This window comes from Grampus griseus (genome assembly GCF_964374135.1).
Source record: "Grampus griseus genome assembly, chromosome: 4".
NCBI classification, from domain to species: domain Eukaryota; kingdom Metazoa; phylum Chordata; class Mammalia; order Artiodactyla; family Delphinidae; genus Grampus; species Grampus griseus.
This window is the reverse complement of record NC_138997.1, coordinates 48,118,963-48,137,648: the sequence shown is the minus strand read 5'-3', so window position 1 is coordinate 48,137,648 and position 18,686 is coordinate 48,118,963. Positions and strand designations below refer to the sequence as shown.

The window sequence follows — 18,686 nt, the reverse complement described above, 5'->3', positions numbered from 1 at the left end:
TTATTCGGACTCCCTCGAGCCATTAAAAAAACTCTTATCAGCTCTAGCTAGCTAGCTATCATCTGTATGTATATTACCTATCTCGGTCACCTATCTAAAAATCTGTCACCTGTTTTTCTATTATCTCCTCTTCTGTGCTTGATTATTTAATTAGTACCCTGAAAATGAAATAAAATAAAATAAGATCATAGAAAGTGTGTTTCTTTCACCATATAACTGAATAGGAAAAATAATTCTTCTCGAGTATTTACTAGTCTCTGAGTCTATATGTGCCATAGGGCAAAATGACTGACAGTTTTAATTGACTCGGTTATTTAATTAAATGAAATGACTGGCTTGGTACTAATTATTGTTCTGTAGTATCAGAGAGGGTCAATTTTCCCACTGATTGAAATGCATGGTTCATCTTTTAGAGCAAAAGGGCAGAGAGAGAATAGTCATTCAGAGGTAGAGATCAGAATCTTGGGTGGGGAGAATAAGAAAGGAAGTTTGAAAAAACATTTAAAAAAAATTATCTTTGTTTTGCTTTGTTTTTAGACATGAAGTTAAATTTATTTTGAAATTTAAAATAACATTAAAAAAAGCATGTGACTTCTCTTTTTATTAAAAGAGAGAAAGGAAAAAAGCGTGAAATAGGGATGGAAAAAATATGATGCCTAGTAAAGAAGATCTAGTATTCTTATAACCACTAAAGGTGTAATCAGGCTCAGCCTGTCCTGTGTATATTATGATGGCAAAGATCATCATTACTGCCATTGTGTCCATTTTCTTCCCCATGTCTATTTCATGAGAGACACCCACATTGCCTCTAATACTTTGCTCTAGGGCCTGAACCACATGTGGGCCAGAGCTGAGATGAAAATGTAGGACTTTTGAGTATCCATTTCAGTTATTATTGTTGCTATGGCTTTTCCTTAGTTCTCAAATGTGTGTGTGTATGTGTACATTTTTCATTATTTATCAATAAAAGTACAGTTTGAATTAGTAATAGAATCAATGCAGAGCTTAGCTCTTTTAGTATATGTTATTTCCAAGCTAAGTTATTGGTTTGGTTAAATTTTTGCAAATACTGAAAACTCAAATGTTCAAATGGTAAATCACAGAGAACACGGTAATCGTACAAATTGTTTAAACTCTTATGTAAAATTTGATAAGGTGTTTTACATAACTAATGAATTGACAAGGTCTTGTGGAGAAAACAGTTCCAGATCGCAAACATACGCAACGAATTTAGTCAAACAATTTTTTTGGCAAGAATACTATTACTTTTGTAATCAGTTGTGAGCCAATGAAATACAAAGATGAGTCTAGTTAATAATCTACAATTATTGGCTAAAGAAGTATATTAGCGCTGATCTCCCTCTATTCATCCTACCTTTTCTCTTCTATCAACCCCACAAGGCTTTGGCACAATGAAGTGGGTGACTTTTATTTCCCTTATCTTTCTCTTCAGCTCTGCTTATTCCAGGGGTGTGTTTCGTCGAGATACACGTAAGAATTCTATTTTTCTACTGTTCAACTTTTATTTTATTTTCCTAGTAAAAGAAGGTTTCAGTAAACCTTGAATCTTTAATGAAGTAAGTTTTCCTTTAGCATTTATTTTCTAGACTGTTATGATATTTTGTATTTGTGAACCCTTAAGAAGTTATCTTACATTTCTAACATCCTAGGTGAAACGAATAGTGAGAATTGTTTAGTAACTGTTATTTGCTATTGCACATGAGGGAACTTAGGCAGAGTGAATTAAACTTCACAGAATATAGTTGAAGATAGAATTCAAAACTCCAGATTCCCAAAGGTCTATCCACTGTACCTTAATTTATACAGAAAAATATAAAACCTGTGTTTTTAATCTTATAAATAGAACTTGTATTTATATTTTTCATTTCAGACTGTCCTCTCAGTGGCTGTTAATAGACACTGCAAAGGCATTAGATCTTATCCAGGTTTGAATATAAAGCTATAAATATTTAATGATTTTTCAAATAGTATCATTTGAGATTAAATAACTCTTCTGCTTAAATGCAGAAGAAATAGTTTACCATCATCCTAAGGTTTTCTGTTGGGAGTCAGAGCTCAATATCTTGGAACAAATGAATACCTAAGTCAAATGGAGAGAAACATAAAAAATAATATCTTAACCAGTTGTTTCTTTAGAATTTAAAGCAAATTTTTTTTTCCCTTTTTTTCCTCCAGACAAGAGTGAGATTGCTCATCGGTTTAATGATTTGGGAGAAGAAAATTTCAAAGCCCTGTAAGTTAAAATATTTAAGAATGAACATTTAACGTTTCTAATAGTATTGGTTATAATTTTGAAGTCCTTATATTCCACTGTCATCAAAGATTCTAGAACAGTACTGTCCAATAGGATTTCTGCATTAATGCAAATATTCTATATCAGTGTAGTCCAATATAGCTGCCGTTGGCCATGTGTGGCTATTGAGTACTTTAAATATGACAAGTGCATCTGTGGATCAAAAATTTAAACAGTATTTAATTTTAATTTATTTAAATATATATTGTCACTTATGGCTAATGGCAACTATTTGGACAGTGTAGCCCTGGAACTCTTATATAACCTGCATGGTGGAAAGTTCCTTTCACAACTTGCTTACTAAATTCTTTTACCTAGCAAATAGTTCTGTGGTTTCTTGAGATGATTTTAATATTTTTTAATCTAGTAAAAGTTGAGAAAATAGTTTATTTTTCAAGGTCTACCTTATTCTACAGCCTGATTAAATAAGATAATGTGTGTGGTTTTTGTTTTTTGTTTTAAATAGTCAAAAGGCCTATGTAATGCCCCAGTCTTAACAATTAGGTCTATTTAGAATACATTTTGCTTGCTTGCTCTATGTGTATGCATCTACTGACATGCACACACATATTTTTATACGTGGTGGAAATATAATCATCTTTGCTTAGAAAGCCACACATACCTGGTTAGGCCTCAGATAATAGCTGATGTGAACAGGCTTTCTGGATAATAGTAAGAAAGATGTGTAAAATATAGAACATATACAGACACACTTTGTTTTCTAGCATAGCAACCTACTGTATATTAAAATTTTATTATGCTACATTTTTCTATGTCCTTCGTTTCAGGGTGCTGATTGCCTTTTCTCAGTATCTTCAGCAGAGCCCGTTTGATGAGCATGTAAAATTAGTGAATGAAATAACTGACTTTGCAAAAACATGCGTTGCTGATGAGTCAGCTGCAAATTGTGACAAGTCACTTGTAAGTATATTCTGATTTTGAATAGTATTTCTTCTTCCTTTACGTAATCTTGAATGTTTACAAAGAAAACAAATACCACTTTAGTTTTCTCAATTATTACTAAACGACCGTATTTGTAAGCAACGCTCAAAAGTGGGTATAGCCACTGTTTCTTCAATGATAGATATATTCTAGTATACCCACAATTTTAAAAACATTTCTTTGTTGAAACCACACACAAGAGTCATAGTGTTTTTAAATGGAAATTTTTTATTTGTAGAAGTTTCTTTTTAAAATTTGAAGTTAGATTTCTTTTCATAGAGGCTAATAATGATAGTATAGTTTTTATCTTCAGAAAGTACTCACCTGATCTCTGTGCTAACTTTGTTACCCGGGTGAAATAATAGTACAGCTATGTATTCCTCATTTTAGGGATATTCATATTTTTACATACAATAAAAAATGAGAACTTTGAACTTGTGATATTTTCAGATAGGTCTTTAATATAAGGATAGCTTTATGTTTCTCTCACCACTTAATCTATATATACCTTTCTGGGGACAAGGCAGTTTTTTATTTATCACTAAAGCCTTTCTTCCTCTTATTTTGCTCTATATGTACTTCTGCCTCAAGGCAGAATCAGTTCTTTAGCTACACACAATAATATTGCTCTAAATATGAATTTTAAAAAGTGTGTCTTTTTAAAAAAATTAATAAATTCTGTCTTGAGCAGCATATTTTCCCTAAAGTTATAGTTACTTTCATAATAAAAATTAATGGGGACAGAAAGGATTCATTTAATGGAATATGCATTGAGGCAAATATTTCTAGAACAAAAAAAATCTATATTTTAATACAATAACAACTAATGCATGGTAGATTATGTTACTCCTCAGTTTTGAATGGTATCTACTAAAAAGTTGAACCTCTCAAAAAGGAGCAGATCAAATGAGAAACTATATGAACACTTCCCTCCCTAATGTGAATTCACTTGCTACTTAGAGGATATTTTTCCTTGAGTTTTTATTATAATGATTGTTCTCCTAGCCTTTAGCCTCAGATGGAAATAGGAGTTATGCTCATTCATTAAGGTCATTGCCTTTTTGCCCTTCTGTTTTATCCACTATAAGTGATAGTGTGACAGTTAATTCTTATGGAAATCACACATGATTTCCCTAGATTTGACCCTAGATGGTCAAATCAAGGGAAGGTCTCTAAATCTGAGAAAAATGTGGATTTTTTATATGATTTACTAACCAAGGCTTACCAAGATATTAATTCCTTATACTATTCTTTGGGTATAAGGAAAACAAAAGTCTGCCCAGCAATTTGACACCTGCTCTCTTTCACTTAGCACACTCTCTTTGGAGATAAACTGTGTGCAGTTGCATCCCTTCGTGAAACCTATGGTGAAATGGCCGACTGCTGTGGGAAACAAGAGCCTGAGAGAAATGAATGCCTCCTGAAACACAAAGATGATAATCCAGACCTCCCTAAGTTGAAACCAGACCCTGAGACTTTGTGTACCGAGTTTAAGGAAAACGAACATAAGTTTGGGGGAAAGTAAGTAATCAGATTTTTAAGCTTCAAAATTAAAAATTATGGAATAGGTCAAGACTCATTATAACAATTACTATTTTGAAAAATATTATCAACATTAAGACTTGAAGCTTCTGTTCTAATGACAATTTTCAAAGAAATAATATATGATACTACAAAATTCTACACGTTGAAAAAGTCGATCAAAGATCTTTTGGAGTTCATCAAAACAGGATATGATCTGTATGAAAATATTTGAAGATGACATGTATTAAAATATTATAAAGATATATATATATTTAGTATTCTCAGAATTTAGTTCATTTTAGTCAATAACATATCACTGATATTTAACTAATTTATGCATGTGTGTATATTTATATGTATATATATGTATGAGTTTAACATTTTCACTGACTCAAAGAGTGACAAAAGCAAGTTCATTATGTGCAAATTGAGCTTAACTGGTAAATTAGATGTCTTCAGATTTTGGAGGTTCTGGGGAGAATGTAGATTACAAGTCTTCCTGCAATACTGTCTGCTATAGAAAAATGGCTGTCTGTTTTTTGTTTAAAAATTTAGATACCTATATGAAATTGCCAGAAGACACCCCTACTTTTATGCCCCAGAACTCCTTTACTTTGCTCATCAATATAAAGGAGTTTTTACAGAATGCTGCCAAGCTGCTGATAAAGCTGCCTGCCTGATACCAAAGGTATTCCCCAGAAGAAGAATAGAAGAATCAATTCATAATCAAATCTCAGTTTGGGGACATCTTATGGTTAGACTTCGGAAACCTAATCCTCCAATAGAAACTTCTTTACGTGGTCAAAAAAGCCTTCCTCCGTCTTTTCCCCCTCAAAGATCTTTCACCTTTTTTGAAGGCCTATGTCTTCCACCTTCCTCCTTCTAAGATTTGCCTAAGTGGATCTGGTAGAGGGAATCGCTGTGTATGTGTCTAAATATCCTGCCTCTTTTAATAGTGCAAGTTGCTGTAGTGAAATACGGAAAATCATGTTTAAAATTACACAGCAAGGGAACACAGTTTTTGTTTCTCTTTTCATGAGACTTTTTTATTCGGAAGGGAACTTAAAGTAGGGGAGAATTTAACTGCATCTAGAAGCCTGGGTTTATTCATTCATTCCATGAATATTTACACTGCATTCTCTTTTATAGGGAGTTTATTGATGTTATGAGAGTTGGTGGAGGAGGCATTGAAAGGGGTTATATGCAAAATTAAGAAGTCAGCAAAGTTCTGTTCCCTGGGATATTAGCGTACTCTGTCCTTCCACTTTTCCTTTCCGTTCCCTTTTCCCTAACAATGGCTCCATGCTGGTTCTTAACTACCTGGAAGTTTCCACTATGAGCAGACGGACTTTTCCTCTTCCTACAGAACAAAATAGTTATTTGCCAATAGCGATACTTGGGAATTTAGGAGTAAATTCTCTCTTTAAAATTCAATTTGGCATAGTCTCATCTGAGCTTATGAAGGGGTGGTCTGCGTAAAATTTTTCTTTTCTAATTTTTCCAAAATTGTTTCTTTTTGCAGATTGAAACTGTGAGAGAAGAAGTACTGGCTTCGTCTGCCAGACAGAGACTCAAGTGTACCAGTATCCAAAAATTCGGAGAAAGAGCTCTAAAAGCATGGTATGTTAAACTTAGTTTGCATTTTTATAATGATGCAAATAATGATGGTTCAGTTGACAAAACTGTACACTTGCATGTCATTTTACGCAGTGCTTTCGCATATATCTTTTTGGTTGTCTAAAAGGTAGAAATTTGACAGAGGTGAAAACCAGAGCATCAGTAACAATTTGTCATTATTTTTTTATCATATCTTTTCTAAGTAGTCAAAGAATCTAGAGGACTTTTTTGTTCTTCTAGGACAGGTGTTTAAACTCCCATGTATTTATAATGACTGTGATCTTAGTATAATGGTCCACTGTTTTTATAAAGCTGTAGTCAGGGTCTTTTATTTAATTTTATCTCCCCTCCACCCAATTATCTGAAGTGTCTGCTTGTCTTTTTATGTTCTGATAATTAATTTCAGCCATCAGGTTTTCTTCTCACTTTCTTGTAGCACCAGTTCTGCGCTTAATGTCTTGTTTTTTCCTGGGCCTCTGTTTTTATATTATTAGCTAGCTCTAGAAGCATCATCCTTCAGTATCTGAGCCAAGGAACTCCCCTTCTCCATCTCTCACACCCCCGTCACCAATCCCTCCCTTCTAGTCAACACGAACAGGAAATAAAATGAAAATAGATATTTTGCAAACTCTCTAGAAACTGGCACTTGAACGAACTATCTTTGCCTGTCATCCCTACCATCTATACCACCAAAAGCAACCAAATCAATAAACGAAACAACCTCAACATGAAATGATACATAGTTAAACAGGCTATGATTAGTTTGGGGGAAGAAGTGTCTTTTATCAGATTTAGGCAACTCCGAAATGATTTGGGAAAGCTTGTGGATGTTAGCCTTTTACATCTTGTCAGTGAGCTGAGAGATTATGCTGAATCAATTTCTTGGTAAGAATATGCTGAATCAAAACTCTCTAATTTTGTAGAAGTTATGAAATTTCTTTTCTCAGAGACCTGTGGAAGTCAGGAAGAATGTGTTTTAGTTGATAAAAAAAAGGATAACTGGAATTTGTATGGCACTTCCCAGTTCATAAAATGCTTTCATATGTATTATCTAATTTAATCCTCACAACAATCCTTTGGTTTAGCATGTTGTTGTGACTCTGTAGAGACTGAAGCTCAGAAAGGCTAAGTAACTTGCCTAGGGTCACACTGTCAATAAGCTATAAAGCCAGATCTGGAAGTCAGCTCTGGGCTCCAAACCTGATGCCTCTCAGCATGTTGCCATTTTTAGAATCCCTCTTTGATTTCTGCTTTCATGAATTGCTGGACTTCTAACAACCATACACACTCCTACAATGGATAAGTAGGCCCTAAGGAAACATTTTGCCCTAAGAGAACAATTTGGTTCAGAATTAGCATTAAAATAAGAACTAATGAATCTTACAAATTATTTCTCTATGTTATTTTATCCTAAATTTTCTTGTTATACATAGTATTTTCCTAGTACTTTGATATAAAATGTTGCCTGTTAATATTCTGATGGGAGAATTTTCTTCTTTAGGTCAGTAGCTCGCCTGAGCCAAAAATTTCCCAAGGCTGATTTTGCAGAGGTTTCCAAGATAGTGACAGATCTTACGAAAGTCCACAAGGAATGCTGCCATGGTGACCTGCTTGAATGTGCAGATGACAGGGTAAAGAATCCTCAGTATACCTTTTGGTAACTTACTTGCTTAAGTTGGTAGAATCAATTTGTTTAGCATCAGAACAACTGAGAGTGGTTTGAGATAGTTTTCTATGCTCTAATCTGCTCAATACTTGCCTTGCCTTGCGGTTCTTTCCTTCTTTGTTTCTCTCTCCTTCCTTCCTTCCTTCCTTCCTTCCTTCCTTCCTTTCCTTCTCTCTCTCTCTCCTCTTTCTTTCTTTCCCCTCTCTCTCTCTCTTTCTTTCTCCTACTCAGTAAGTGATCTGATAAACTCACTCAGTAATTTGTAATCCCTTTCATTCATATTCTGAGAACAAAAGCTTAAAACTGAAGTAAGACAGTTACAAAGGTAGATTTGTAAGAAGATTTTTTAAGGAGGTGGGAGGAGTTGGAGAAAGGCTAGAATCTGAAGAGACCTTTGGAAATTATGTAACTTTTTGCTCTATATTCTCTCAACTGTCCGTGTTAAAAATACAAATATTTAGCATATCTTTTTCTCAAACTGAAAAATATGACCAAATACCAGAATACTAATCTCTTAGTACACTTTCTGGAAAATTTAAGGCAGATATTTTACATGTGTAAGTAGGGTCTGTGACTGTGATCTTGACTAATTTTTCAAAAATCTGTAACACTTTAGTTTTTTGGTTTCAAGATGCCTGCACTTAATTTGTGGGGAGTATTTGGCAAAACAGTACTGAGTTTTAGTTTAAAATTTAAATGCTTTAACAGTAGAAATATAAAATTAATAAATAACAGATATGAGACCTTATTACTGACTAGTTTTTTTCAAATCAAGTGGAAATGTTTTAGTAGTTCTATCTCTGTCTCTAGACTTAGCAGCACAGACTGAAAATATTCACAGAACGCAGGTTGGTATATGTATGGTCTTAGAATAAAATGAACTTGTTCTGCCAACATAGTAAAAGTCTAGGGAGGAAGCACAGCAAGGTCAATTTACGGTGAACAGTTTCCATCAACTTGCTTGTAGGCGCATCTTGCCAAGTATATATGTGAAAATCAAGCTACAATCTCCAGTAAACTGCAGAAGTGCTGTGATAAGCCTCTGTTGGAAAAATCCCACTGCATTTCAGAGGTGGAAAAAGATGAGTTGCCTGAAAACCTGTCCCCATTAGCTGCTGATTTTGCTGAAGATAAGGAAGTTTGCAAAAACTATAATGAAGCAAAAGATGTCTTCCTGGGCACGTAAGTGGATAAGGAATGATCTTTCATAGTTTTATATGGTCTCAGGATTTAGGAAATTATTCTAGGCTTTCCTTTGGAATTGCTACAATCTTCATGTTGCCTACAATGTTTCTTTATTCTTTCTTCTCCCAGTCTTTAAACATTTTTGGAAAAAATTAATTTTAAAAATTGTTGTAAAATTATACATGCATATAGCAGATGCTCAATTAATAGAGAAGAGTACAAAGTAATAATAAAAGTTCATTTTTACACCCCCATTTCATTCCTTAGTCCTTAGGAATATTTCTGGAAATACCTGTAGAAATATTTTGTGTATACATAAATTATATACATATTATCCATTCATGCATTCATTCAAAGAATATTTCTTAAACTTATATATCTGTGAATATATGTAATACATCTTTATGTCTCTATATCTATCTATCTACCTATCTATTGATATATCTGATGTCAGCAAAGAACTATAAAGAGAAGTAGAATGTTACCAGGTGCTTTATATTTGGTTAAAAAGACCAGAAGTCTGGTAGCATGGCAAGGCAGCGTTAAATGACAGCAATTAAATGACAAAATCGATGATTATATAAAGTCAGTAAGTGTAGTGATAAACTTTGCATTTTTATTGCTCAATTATAATAGTATTCTGTGCATTAAATAATATTTCATAAAATTATGTAACCATTAAGAATTTACTCATACAGAGAGGAAAAAAATTAAGAAAATATCTCTATTAATCTATCAGAACCTTTTTGAGGTATAGTCCGAATCAAACAAATTATACCTAATAGTAACAGGTGTCATTCCTCAGACATTTAATATGTGCCAGACCACATGTGTTTCACATAGATTACGTCATCTATTTCCTACAGTTTACCTTATGAGATAGGCACTATTATTATCCCCATTCCACAGAGGAGGAAACAAAGTCTTGATAGTTTTAATAAGTTGCCTAAGGTGATATAATAAAATAAGTGGCAGAGCCAGGATTTGATAGCTTTAACTCTGAACTCCCAAGTCCTTAGCCACTAAACTTTACTGCATGGCGTTTAGTCAAATTCAGACCTTTATGATATGAGTTAATTTTGTGGTTAATTATGGGGTGTTTTTTTTTGATGTTTTATTTACTTATTTATTTGTCTGCACTGGCTCTTAGTTGCAGCATGCATATGGGATCTAGTTCCCTGACCAGGGATCGAACCCAGGCCCCCTGCATTGGGAGTGCGGAGACTTAGCCACTGGGCCACCAGGGAAGTCCCAATTATGTAGTTTGTCTTGCTCATTTGTCCAACTAAATCTATTTTATTGTCATCTTAATTAGGTTTTTGTATGAGTATGCGAGAAGGCATCCTGAGTACTCTGTCTCATTGCTGCTGAGAATTGCCAAGGGATATGAAGCCACACTAGAGGATTGCTGCGCCAAAGATGATCCTCCTGCATGCTATGCCACAGTGGTAGGTTTCTGGAAGGAAAAAAATATATAGCTCTTTAACTGATGATTCTAATAACAGGAAAGAAAAATAACGCAAGAATGTTACATAGTGCAATTTAGATTTTTTCTTAAGATGGTTTCAACTCTGTGCTTTTAAACATTATAGGAATAATAGCCTTAAATAGAAAGATCAAAGAGAGCAATCTCTAATTCCACAAAATCTTTTTTTTTTTTTTTTTTTTTTTTTTTTGCGGTACGCTGGCCTCTAACTGTTGTGGCCTCTCCCATTGCGGAGCACAGGCTCCGGACGCGCAGGCTCAGCGGCCATGGCTCACGGGCCCAGCCGCTCCGCGGCATGTGGGATCTTTCTTCGGGGCACGAACCCGTGTGCCCTGCATCGGCAGGCGGACTCTCAACCACTACGCCATCAGGGAAGCCCTAATTTCACAAAATCTTGACCATGCTTTTTCTCCTTTTTACACTCCTGAGAACAAAATAAAGTAAATTTAAATGTTAAGAGATTTAACTTAGATATATAGAAAGTTAACCTGATTCCAATTTTATTAAGTATCAAGAATTAGTATCATAAGAAAGATTGTGAAATCTAGTACTTTAGAATATTTTCAAATCCTTTTTTGAGACAGTTTAAGAATGGTTTTACAAGAAATTAAGTGCGGAGAGGAAATCTGTTTTGAGAATATTTAGCATATTTAGCTATGCTAAAATAGAATTTTATCATGTTTGAGATATTTAGTACTCCTAGCACATATAGTGGTGTGCAAACTTAAGAATCAGAGGAAAGTCATTTTTTTCCTCTACCAAGAAACTGGTTATATGCCAAGTGCCACACAGGAACTGATGACCAAGGTAAAATCTCTTATCTCAGAAAGCTCAGGGTCCAACTGGAGAGATGGCTTAATAATGATGATACTTACAATCATAGCCATCATTTACTGAGTTTTTACTATATTCCAGGCTATGTTTTAATTTCATTAGCTCAGGTAGTCTACAAGAGCAATTCTCTGAGGTGAGTACCATGTTCATCTCCATCTTAGAAATGAGGGTTCTAAAGCTTTGAGATGGGAAGTAAAGTTGCACAACTAGAACATGAGTCAGGTTGACCTGGCTCAAACATCCGCAGTTGCACTCCAGAGTCTGAATGTTCTTAATCACTTATCTCATACGGTCTCATCAAATAAACAGTTTGGACATATTATAATAGATTTGACATCAAAAATCTATTTTCATGGCTTTGGGCAGAAAGGAGGAAGGATCTCATTATGCCTAGAAGGATGAAACACAACCTGCATCTGGTCCTCAGGGAGAATGTTGTAAACACTATTCTTTTATTTTTCAGTTTGAGAAACTTCAGCCTCTTGTGGAGGAGCCTAAGAATTTAATTAAACAAAACTGTGAACTTTTTGAAAAACTTGGAGAGTATCAATTCCAAAATGCGTAAGTATTTTTGCTTATTGACTAAATTTTTCATGTTCATTTAATAAATATTTAAGCCAATTTATAGACCACCTATCAGAACTTTTTTTTAAAATAAATTTATTTATTTTATTTATTTATTTTTGGCTGCTTTGGGTCTTCCTTGCTGCACATGGGCTTTCTCTAGTTGCGGAGAGCAGGGGCTACTCTTCGTTGCAGTGTGCGGGCTTCTCATTGTGGTGGCTTCTCTTGTTGCAGAGCACGAACTCTAGGCATGCAGGCTTCAGTAGTTATGGCTTGCAGGCTCTAGAGCGCAGGCTCAGTAGTTGTGGTGCATGGGCTTAGTTGTTCCGCGGCGTGTGGGATCTCCCAGACCAGGGCTCGAACCCATGTCCCCTGCACTGGCAGGTGGACTCTTAACCACTGCACCACCAGGGAAGCCCTATCATAGAACTTTTAATCTTGAAAATAAAGTATCATTTCTAATCACTCTCCATCAAGAAAGACCAGAGAAAATGAAATAAAATAGTTGATGGGATGAAGAGGCCTATATTTGAGTGCACTTTAAAAAATTGGGCTCTTAAGTCTGGGAGGAAAAATATCAAATCTTGGGATATAGGAACTGAGGATGCCATTTGAAAGTTAAGAAATAGTTTATGAGCAAACAAAATATAGCAATGCTTCACAGAGCAGAAAATAGTAGATCTTCAGTAGCAGTAGCTTAATAAGATGATGGATTAATGTCCCAATTAAATAGAGCCTTATCTGTGGAAGTTAAGACAGGAAGGGACACATCATTTAGTTATTTATTGTTCAGCTTACACATGTTAACACTCTTCTACCTATAGGTGCTAGGAATAACAACAATGAACAAGACATAGTCTCTTCCCTTGAGTAGATTATGGTCATACATTGGCTTTCAATGGTGATTAGCATTCTTAGTAAATGATTATTACATGCTAGATACCACATCAGGTTGATTGCATGCTTTGTTCCTTTTAATTTAATTCTTGCACTATCCCTTTTGAGTCAGGTATATTTCCTTCCATTTCATGGGTGAGAAATTTCATCCATGTCTTTCAAATTTAGTACAGTGCTGATGTATGTTAAGCTCTCAGTAGGTTTTATTGAAAGAAAGAAGCAATTAATAAATATCTTAATGTCACTGAATTACAATAAGGTAAGCCACTTTCCTAAGATTATACAGCACAGGTGGATTCAAAGCTAGGCTTAATTAGTTGCTCAGGACAAGGTCTTCTCCCACATTACCCCGCCAACCTGGAGATGATAATTTTATGAATGGAAAACCATCTTAGTGGATTTTGGCTAAGTGATCTCTGCTTGACCTGATGTGTTAGAAAAAGACAGTTTCTTGCCTGGCTGAAAACACATGGATTATGTTGTTATAGGCTCATAGTTCGTTACACCAAGAAAGTACCCCAAGTGTCAACTCCAACTCTCGTGGAGGTCTCAAGAAACCTAGGAAGAGTGGGCTCTAAGTGTTGTAAGAATCCTGAATCAGAAAGAATGTCCTGTGCTGAAGACTATGTGAGTCTTTTAGAACATAATAAAGTTAATAATGATGAACTTTTGCTTTTAGATATTGACAAAGCTAACTTTCAGAAGCAAGGGTGGGCTAATGTGTGTGTGTTTGTGTGTGTGTGTGTGTGTGTGTGTGTGTGTGTGTGTGTGTGTTTTGTGTATATGGTAATGGCAGCCAGGATTTGGTCACCTGTATTATCCTGACCATCAGAAAGAGGTTTTAGATAAGATTCCAAAAATGATAAACTGTTTTGAAAAAATTCTGTGAACTTTTAATGTTCCATCCTGGAATTTTCTAAATTTTTACTTTCTTTGGATCTTTTTTTAAATTTTTTTTTTTTGCGGTACGCGGGCCTCTCACTGTTGTGGCCTCTCCCGTTGCGGAGCACAGGCTCCGGACGTGCAGGCTCAGCGGCCATGGCTCACGGGCCCAGGCGCTCCGCGGCATGTGGGATCTTCTCGGACTGGGGCACGAACCCATGTCCCCTGCATCGGCAGGCGGACTCTTAACCACTGCGCCACCAGGGAAGCCCTACCCTCTATTTTTGCTTTGCATCATTGGATCTTTAATGTATCAGTATAACACTATTTCTTCCCTACTCCAAGACATATATCAGGATTCACCTCAAATTATTTAATCAATTATTTTCTCAATAAATTATTCTTAAAATGTAGACAATTTAATTAAAAGAGAAGACTTCAAAGTCCCTTATTATTTGTAGTTCTAAAAATAAGCAAATCGTTTTCTCAAATCAACCTAGGATTCAATGTTGCTAGTTAAAATATAACATTTGTTTTGGTCCTTTGGAAGGTAGGAATTTCATGGAAAACTTTTCATTATGCTTCCTTTGAACTTCTGCTCTGCTGCCTGATTTTAGCTGTCCTTGGTCCTGAACCGGTTGTGCGTGTTGCACGAGAAGACACCAGTTAGCGAAAGAGTTACCAAATGCTGCACGGAGTCCTTGGTGAACAGACGGCCATGCTTTTCTGCTCTGACAGTTGATGAAACATATGAACCCAAAGCCTTTGATGAGAAAACATTCACCTTCCATGCAGATTTATGCACACTTCCCGAGAATGAGAAACAAATCAAGAAACAAATGTGAGGAGTACTTCATTACTGCATGTGTTTGTAGTCTTGATAGTGAGAATTGTAAATTAAAATGAGCAACTTTTCCTTAAGTAGTGATTATATACCTTAAATACTTAAATATTGACCTTATTAAGCAGATAAAAGTGTCAAGAATAAAATGGATAGCATTTTGTTTTCTTAGCAAAAGAAAAAAAAACAGTACTATTCAGAATAATCTTGTGGATAAAAGCTGCAGTAGAATAACAGCTTAGGCTAGGTCCAGCAGAAAAAACTGAACTGATGCATTTTTGCAGATAGCAAATTAGTTAGTAGAAATCATATGAAAATTTAATTCTAGGCATGAATGGTTATTTTCAGTTTGTTCTATGGCAACGCACAGACAAGGCAACCCCTCAAGACCTGACTTTTGAGAATGGAACTTGGATTAAAAATATCTGGGATTTAAAGTTCTGAGGCATGACTCCCTATTGCTGTCACAAGGGGTTATAATTGCATGAAATTTAGCAACATAAATTTGCTACTATCTCTGGTGGATTCTGATCATGGACATAGACTTAAAAGTCATATTGCAAAACCTGTCATGCCCATATGACTCTTTCTCTAGCACTATTGTCTCTGTAGATGTCAGTGAAAGAGAACCACCCACTCCCATGAATTGGATAGTTTTATTTCCTATGGCCGCTCCATTATTAACTTTGAACGGGCAGATTACAATAACCAAATATAAAGATTCTCAGATTAGAAACTTTTTAAATGGAGCCCAAGATAAGTAAGTTTTTCAGGATCATTTTTAACTCTCAAATTTTAAAACTTCCATATGGCATTACTTCCAAAATCTGAATAACCATATAAATGCAATGACATCATCCTTTCCAGTGATTTACTGAAGAATGATTTGTTGAGATTTACTGACACTACAAATGTTGAGCAATTTACATTGATTACTTAATTTGATCCTTCCACTGACCCTGCGAAGGTGGATTTTATTATCCTCATTATGCAAATAAGAATATTGAAGCTTATAATGGTAAGCCTGGGCCTCAGGTCCAGAGTTGTCTGGCTCTAAGACTTAGCATCTTAAGTAGCAGCGATACCATTTTTACCATCTCCATTTTTCTGTAGAGAGTAAACTTTTTTTCTGGCTTTTTTTGTTTGTTTGTTTTTTGTTTTCATTCAAATGCAGTGCACTCGTTGAGCTGGTAAAACACAAACCCAAGGTAACAGAGGAACAACTGAAAACTGTTATGGGGGATTTTGCAGCTTTTGTAGACAAGTGCTGTGCAGCCGTTGACAAAGAGGCTTGCTTTGCTCTGGAGGTACTGGAGTTGTTTGCCTTCATTTTCACATGTCAAATTTCCTTTGCTGTTGCATTTGATCAAGCTAGGGGTTAGTGGTTGAAGTATCTGAAAGACATTATGTGCATGTAGAACAGGAATCTTATTCTTCATACAATTGTCTTACCAAATGACTGAAATAGCTCTTTTTTCTTTTAAATCTCCTGCTGCACTGTAGTTTATTACTAAGTGTTTGTAATGTTTGTTCTGTTTCCAAAGTTGTGATGTTTATGAATATAGATAGAAATATTTATAAAGCCTGAGATGTTTTGGTAGAGACATCATCAAACCAAAGCATTAATTTATTTAAACATTTTCTTGAAAATGCTTGTTTGTGATTTGGTTGAATCTGAATGTTTATTTTACAGGTTAGTGTGGAAATTTATATTTAGATGTCTGAATCATTTACTATTCCCCCTATGACTTGACAGTAATTTTTTTATTCCTTTGGGGGGCAATGATGCTGGTGAGCTTCCTTCTAGAGATTCTAGTACTAAACTGTCATTAAGGGATGTGATGTACATAAAATTACTTTGTAATCACCAATGGCTGTATAAATGTTACTTTTTTACCCTAATAGTGGTGCTAATATTTTCCCCACATCTGTCGTTTCTTTGTATTTAGGGTCCAAAACTTGTTGTTACAACTCGAGAAGCCATAGCCTAAAAAGAACACAACCACAAGCATCTCAGGTAACTACACTTTAGATTTTTTTAAAAAACTAATTTTAATAGTTATTATTAAAATAGCAAAGATCAACTGACCAGTGCTAACCACTGTTCTAAACTGATTATATATATTAACTTCTTTACTTCTCAAAATAGTTGCCTGATTTGAGTACCATTATTATTCCCATTTTGCAGATGAGAAAATGAAGGCATAGATCAAGAAATAGGTTAAATAATTTACCCAAGTACTACCCAACCACGGAGCCAAAATTAAAGATTCAAACCAGGGCTTGAGAGTTAACCACTGGCCTCTTCTGACCCAATGTGACACAGAAGACAGAGTCATTCTACTACATACTGGCTCAGGACTGGGAAACTTTAGGCAATAGGCTGGACCATATGAAAGTGCATTTTTGTATGTACAAAAACAGTTCAATATCAATGATTTCATATGGTTCAACCATATAGCTCAAGAACAAATTCATTTCATTGGAGAATATGATAGGTCTACCTTATGTGAACTTTTATTACAAGTAAATAATTTGCTACTAAGTTTCCAATGTGTCAACATGCTGAGCTTTAAGAGAATTTCTCTTCTTATGACAAAAAGGCCCACTTTAAAATTTAGGTGTTTGAACATAAACATGTTTTACCCATTTTGGTGTAGTATTTTGCGGGAAATTATAATAAAAAATAGAATGAACTTCCTTTTTGAAACAATTTGTCCAACTTTTTTTAGCATGAATTATTTTCATATTTTTTAAACTGTGATGTTTATTCCACTATTAGATTTTAACTTACTCTTTGCCTATATGGTAAAACCTTCATATTGTGCATTCAGGAAAGGAACCAGCTTCATATCTTTGCAAATTTGGGCATTTCAAAATGTGATTTGTTTTAGTCCTAAATGGCAAGATTTTCTTCCTAGAGGTCTAACTTTGAGAAGACAACTTTTTTGTTTGTAATTAACTTAAGTAAGAAGTAGGTGTCGGGAATTCCCTGGCAGTCCAGGGTTAGGACTCCATGCTTCCACTGCAGGGGACACGAGTTTGATTCCTGGTCTGGGAACGAAGATCCCACAAGCCGCACTGTGTGTTGTGGCAAAAAAAAAAAAAAAAAAAAATGTAGGAGTTAAGTAAATGACCCTGAGAGTTAATGATGAAAAGCCTGTGTGACGAAGAGAGGACTTTACAATCCTTATTGCTGTGTCCTCTCCCCTAGTCCAACAGAAGAATTCAACTGCCATGAGTCTAGGACAGGCTTGAATTGTTTTCATTGGTGGAAATTGTGGAAAGGCAATCTAAGCAATTTGGCATTCATTTGAAGAGATTTGAAAAAACACATGCCATTTTATAAACAGTAATTATATTTATCTTTTTGTTTTTCAGCCTACCCTGAGAGTAAGAGGAAAAAAAGAGAAATGAAAACTCAGAGCTTATTCATCTGTTTTTCTTTTCTGTTGGTGTTAACCAACACCCTGTCTTAAGAACACAAATTTCTTTAAATATTTTGCCTCTTTTCTCTGTGCTACAATTAATAAAAAAATGAAAAGAATCTAACATAATTGTCCATGACTGTTATTTTTCAAAGATGTGTTGCCATCCTGAAAATTTTGTAGGTGCTATGAAAGTTCCACTGTTCTCTCCCCATTTCAGTGGAGGACTTCTAGTTCCTTATGGGTTAATTATGTAAAAGAAACATTAATACTGTTCTGAGTTATGGATTATAAGCATTCAATGTAATATTTTAACATTATGATAATTCTGGATAAAAGAATAGAAACTGTGGTATAGGTAAGGCATACAAAACATGGCTTCTTCTTACTACTAAGACTCAACTATAAAGGTGGGGGACCAAAAAGATAGAGAGGATTGTAAGGATATAGTAGTCCTCCCTTATCTGCAGGGTATAAGTCCCAAGACTCCCAGTGGATGCCTGAAA

The 18,686-nt window shown here is 35.0% G+C and overlaps 1 protein-coding gene across 1 annotated transcript; it reads left to right on the top strand.

Moving 5' to 3' along the window:
- The first annotated feature begins 1,361 nt into the window (after window positions 1–1,361).
- On the top strand, window positions 1,362–18,309 carry ALB (albumin). The gene is made up of 15 exons (XM_082653032.1): window positions 1,362–1,491; window positions 2,197–2,254; window positions 3,103–3,235; window positions 4,569–4,777; window positions 5,336–5,468; window positions 6,303–6,400; window positions 7,899–8,028; window positions 9,031–9,245; window positions 10,564–10,696; window positions 12,032–12,129; window positions 13,518–13,656; window positions 14,529–14,752; window positions 15,927–16,059; window positions 16,702–16,769; window positions 18,134–18,309. The coding sequence occupies exons 1-14, from the start codon at window positions 1,413–1,415 to the stop codon at window positions 16,741–16,743; spliced, it is 1,824 nt and encodes a 607-aa protein (XP_082509158.1). The 5' UTR covers window positions 1,362–1,412; the 3' UTR covers window positions 16,744–16,769; window positions 18,134–18,309.
- Window positions 18,310–18,686: the final 377 nt, after the last annotated feature.

Bases quoted from the DNA above. Each gene is read 5' to 3' on its own strand.
- ALB (XM_082653032.1), top strand. From the start codon at position 1,413: ATGAAGTGGGTGACTTTTATTTCCCTTATCTTTCTCTTCAGCTCTGCT. The intron at 1,492-2,196 runs GTAAGAATTCTA...TTTTTCCTCCAG, and splicing joins TGTGTTTCGTCGAGATACAC to ACAAGAGTGAGATTGCTCAT. The intron at 9,246-10,563 runs GTAAGTGGATAA...CATCTTAATTAG, and splicing joins AAAGATGTCTTCCTGGGCAC to GTTTTTGTATGAGTATGCGA.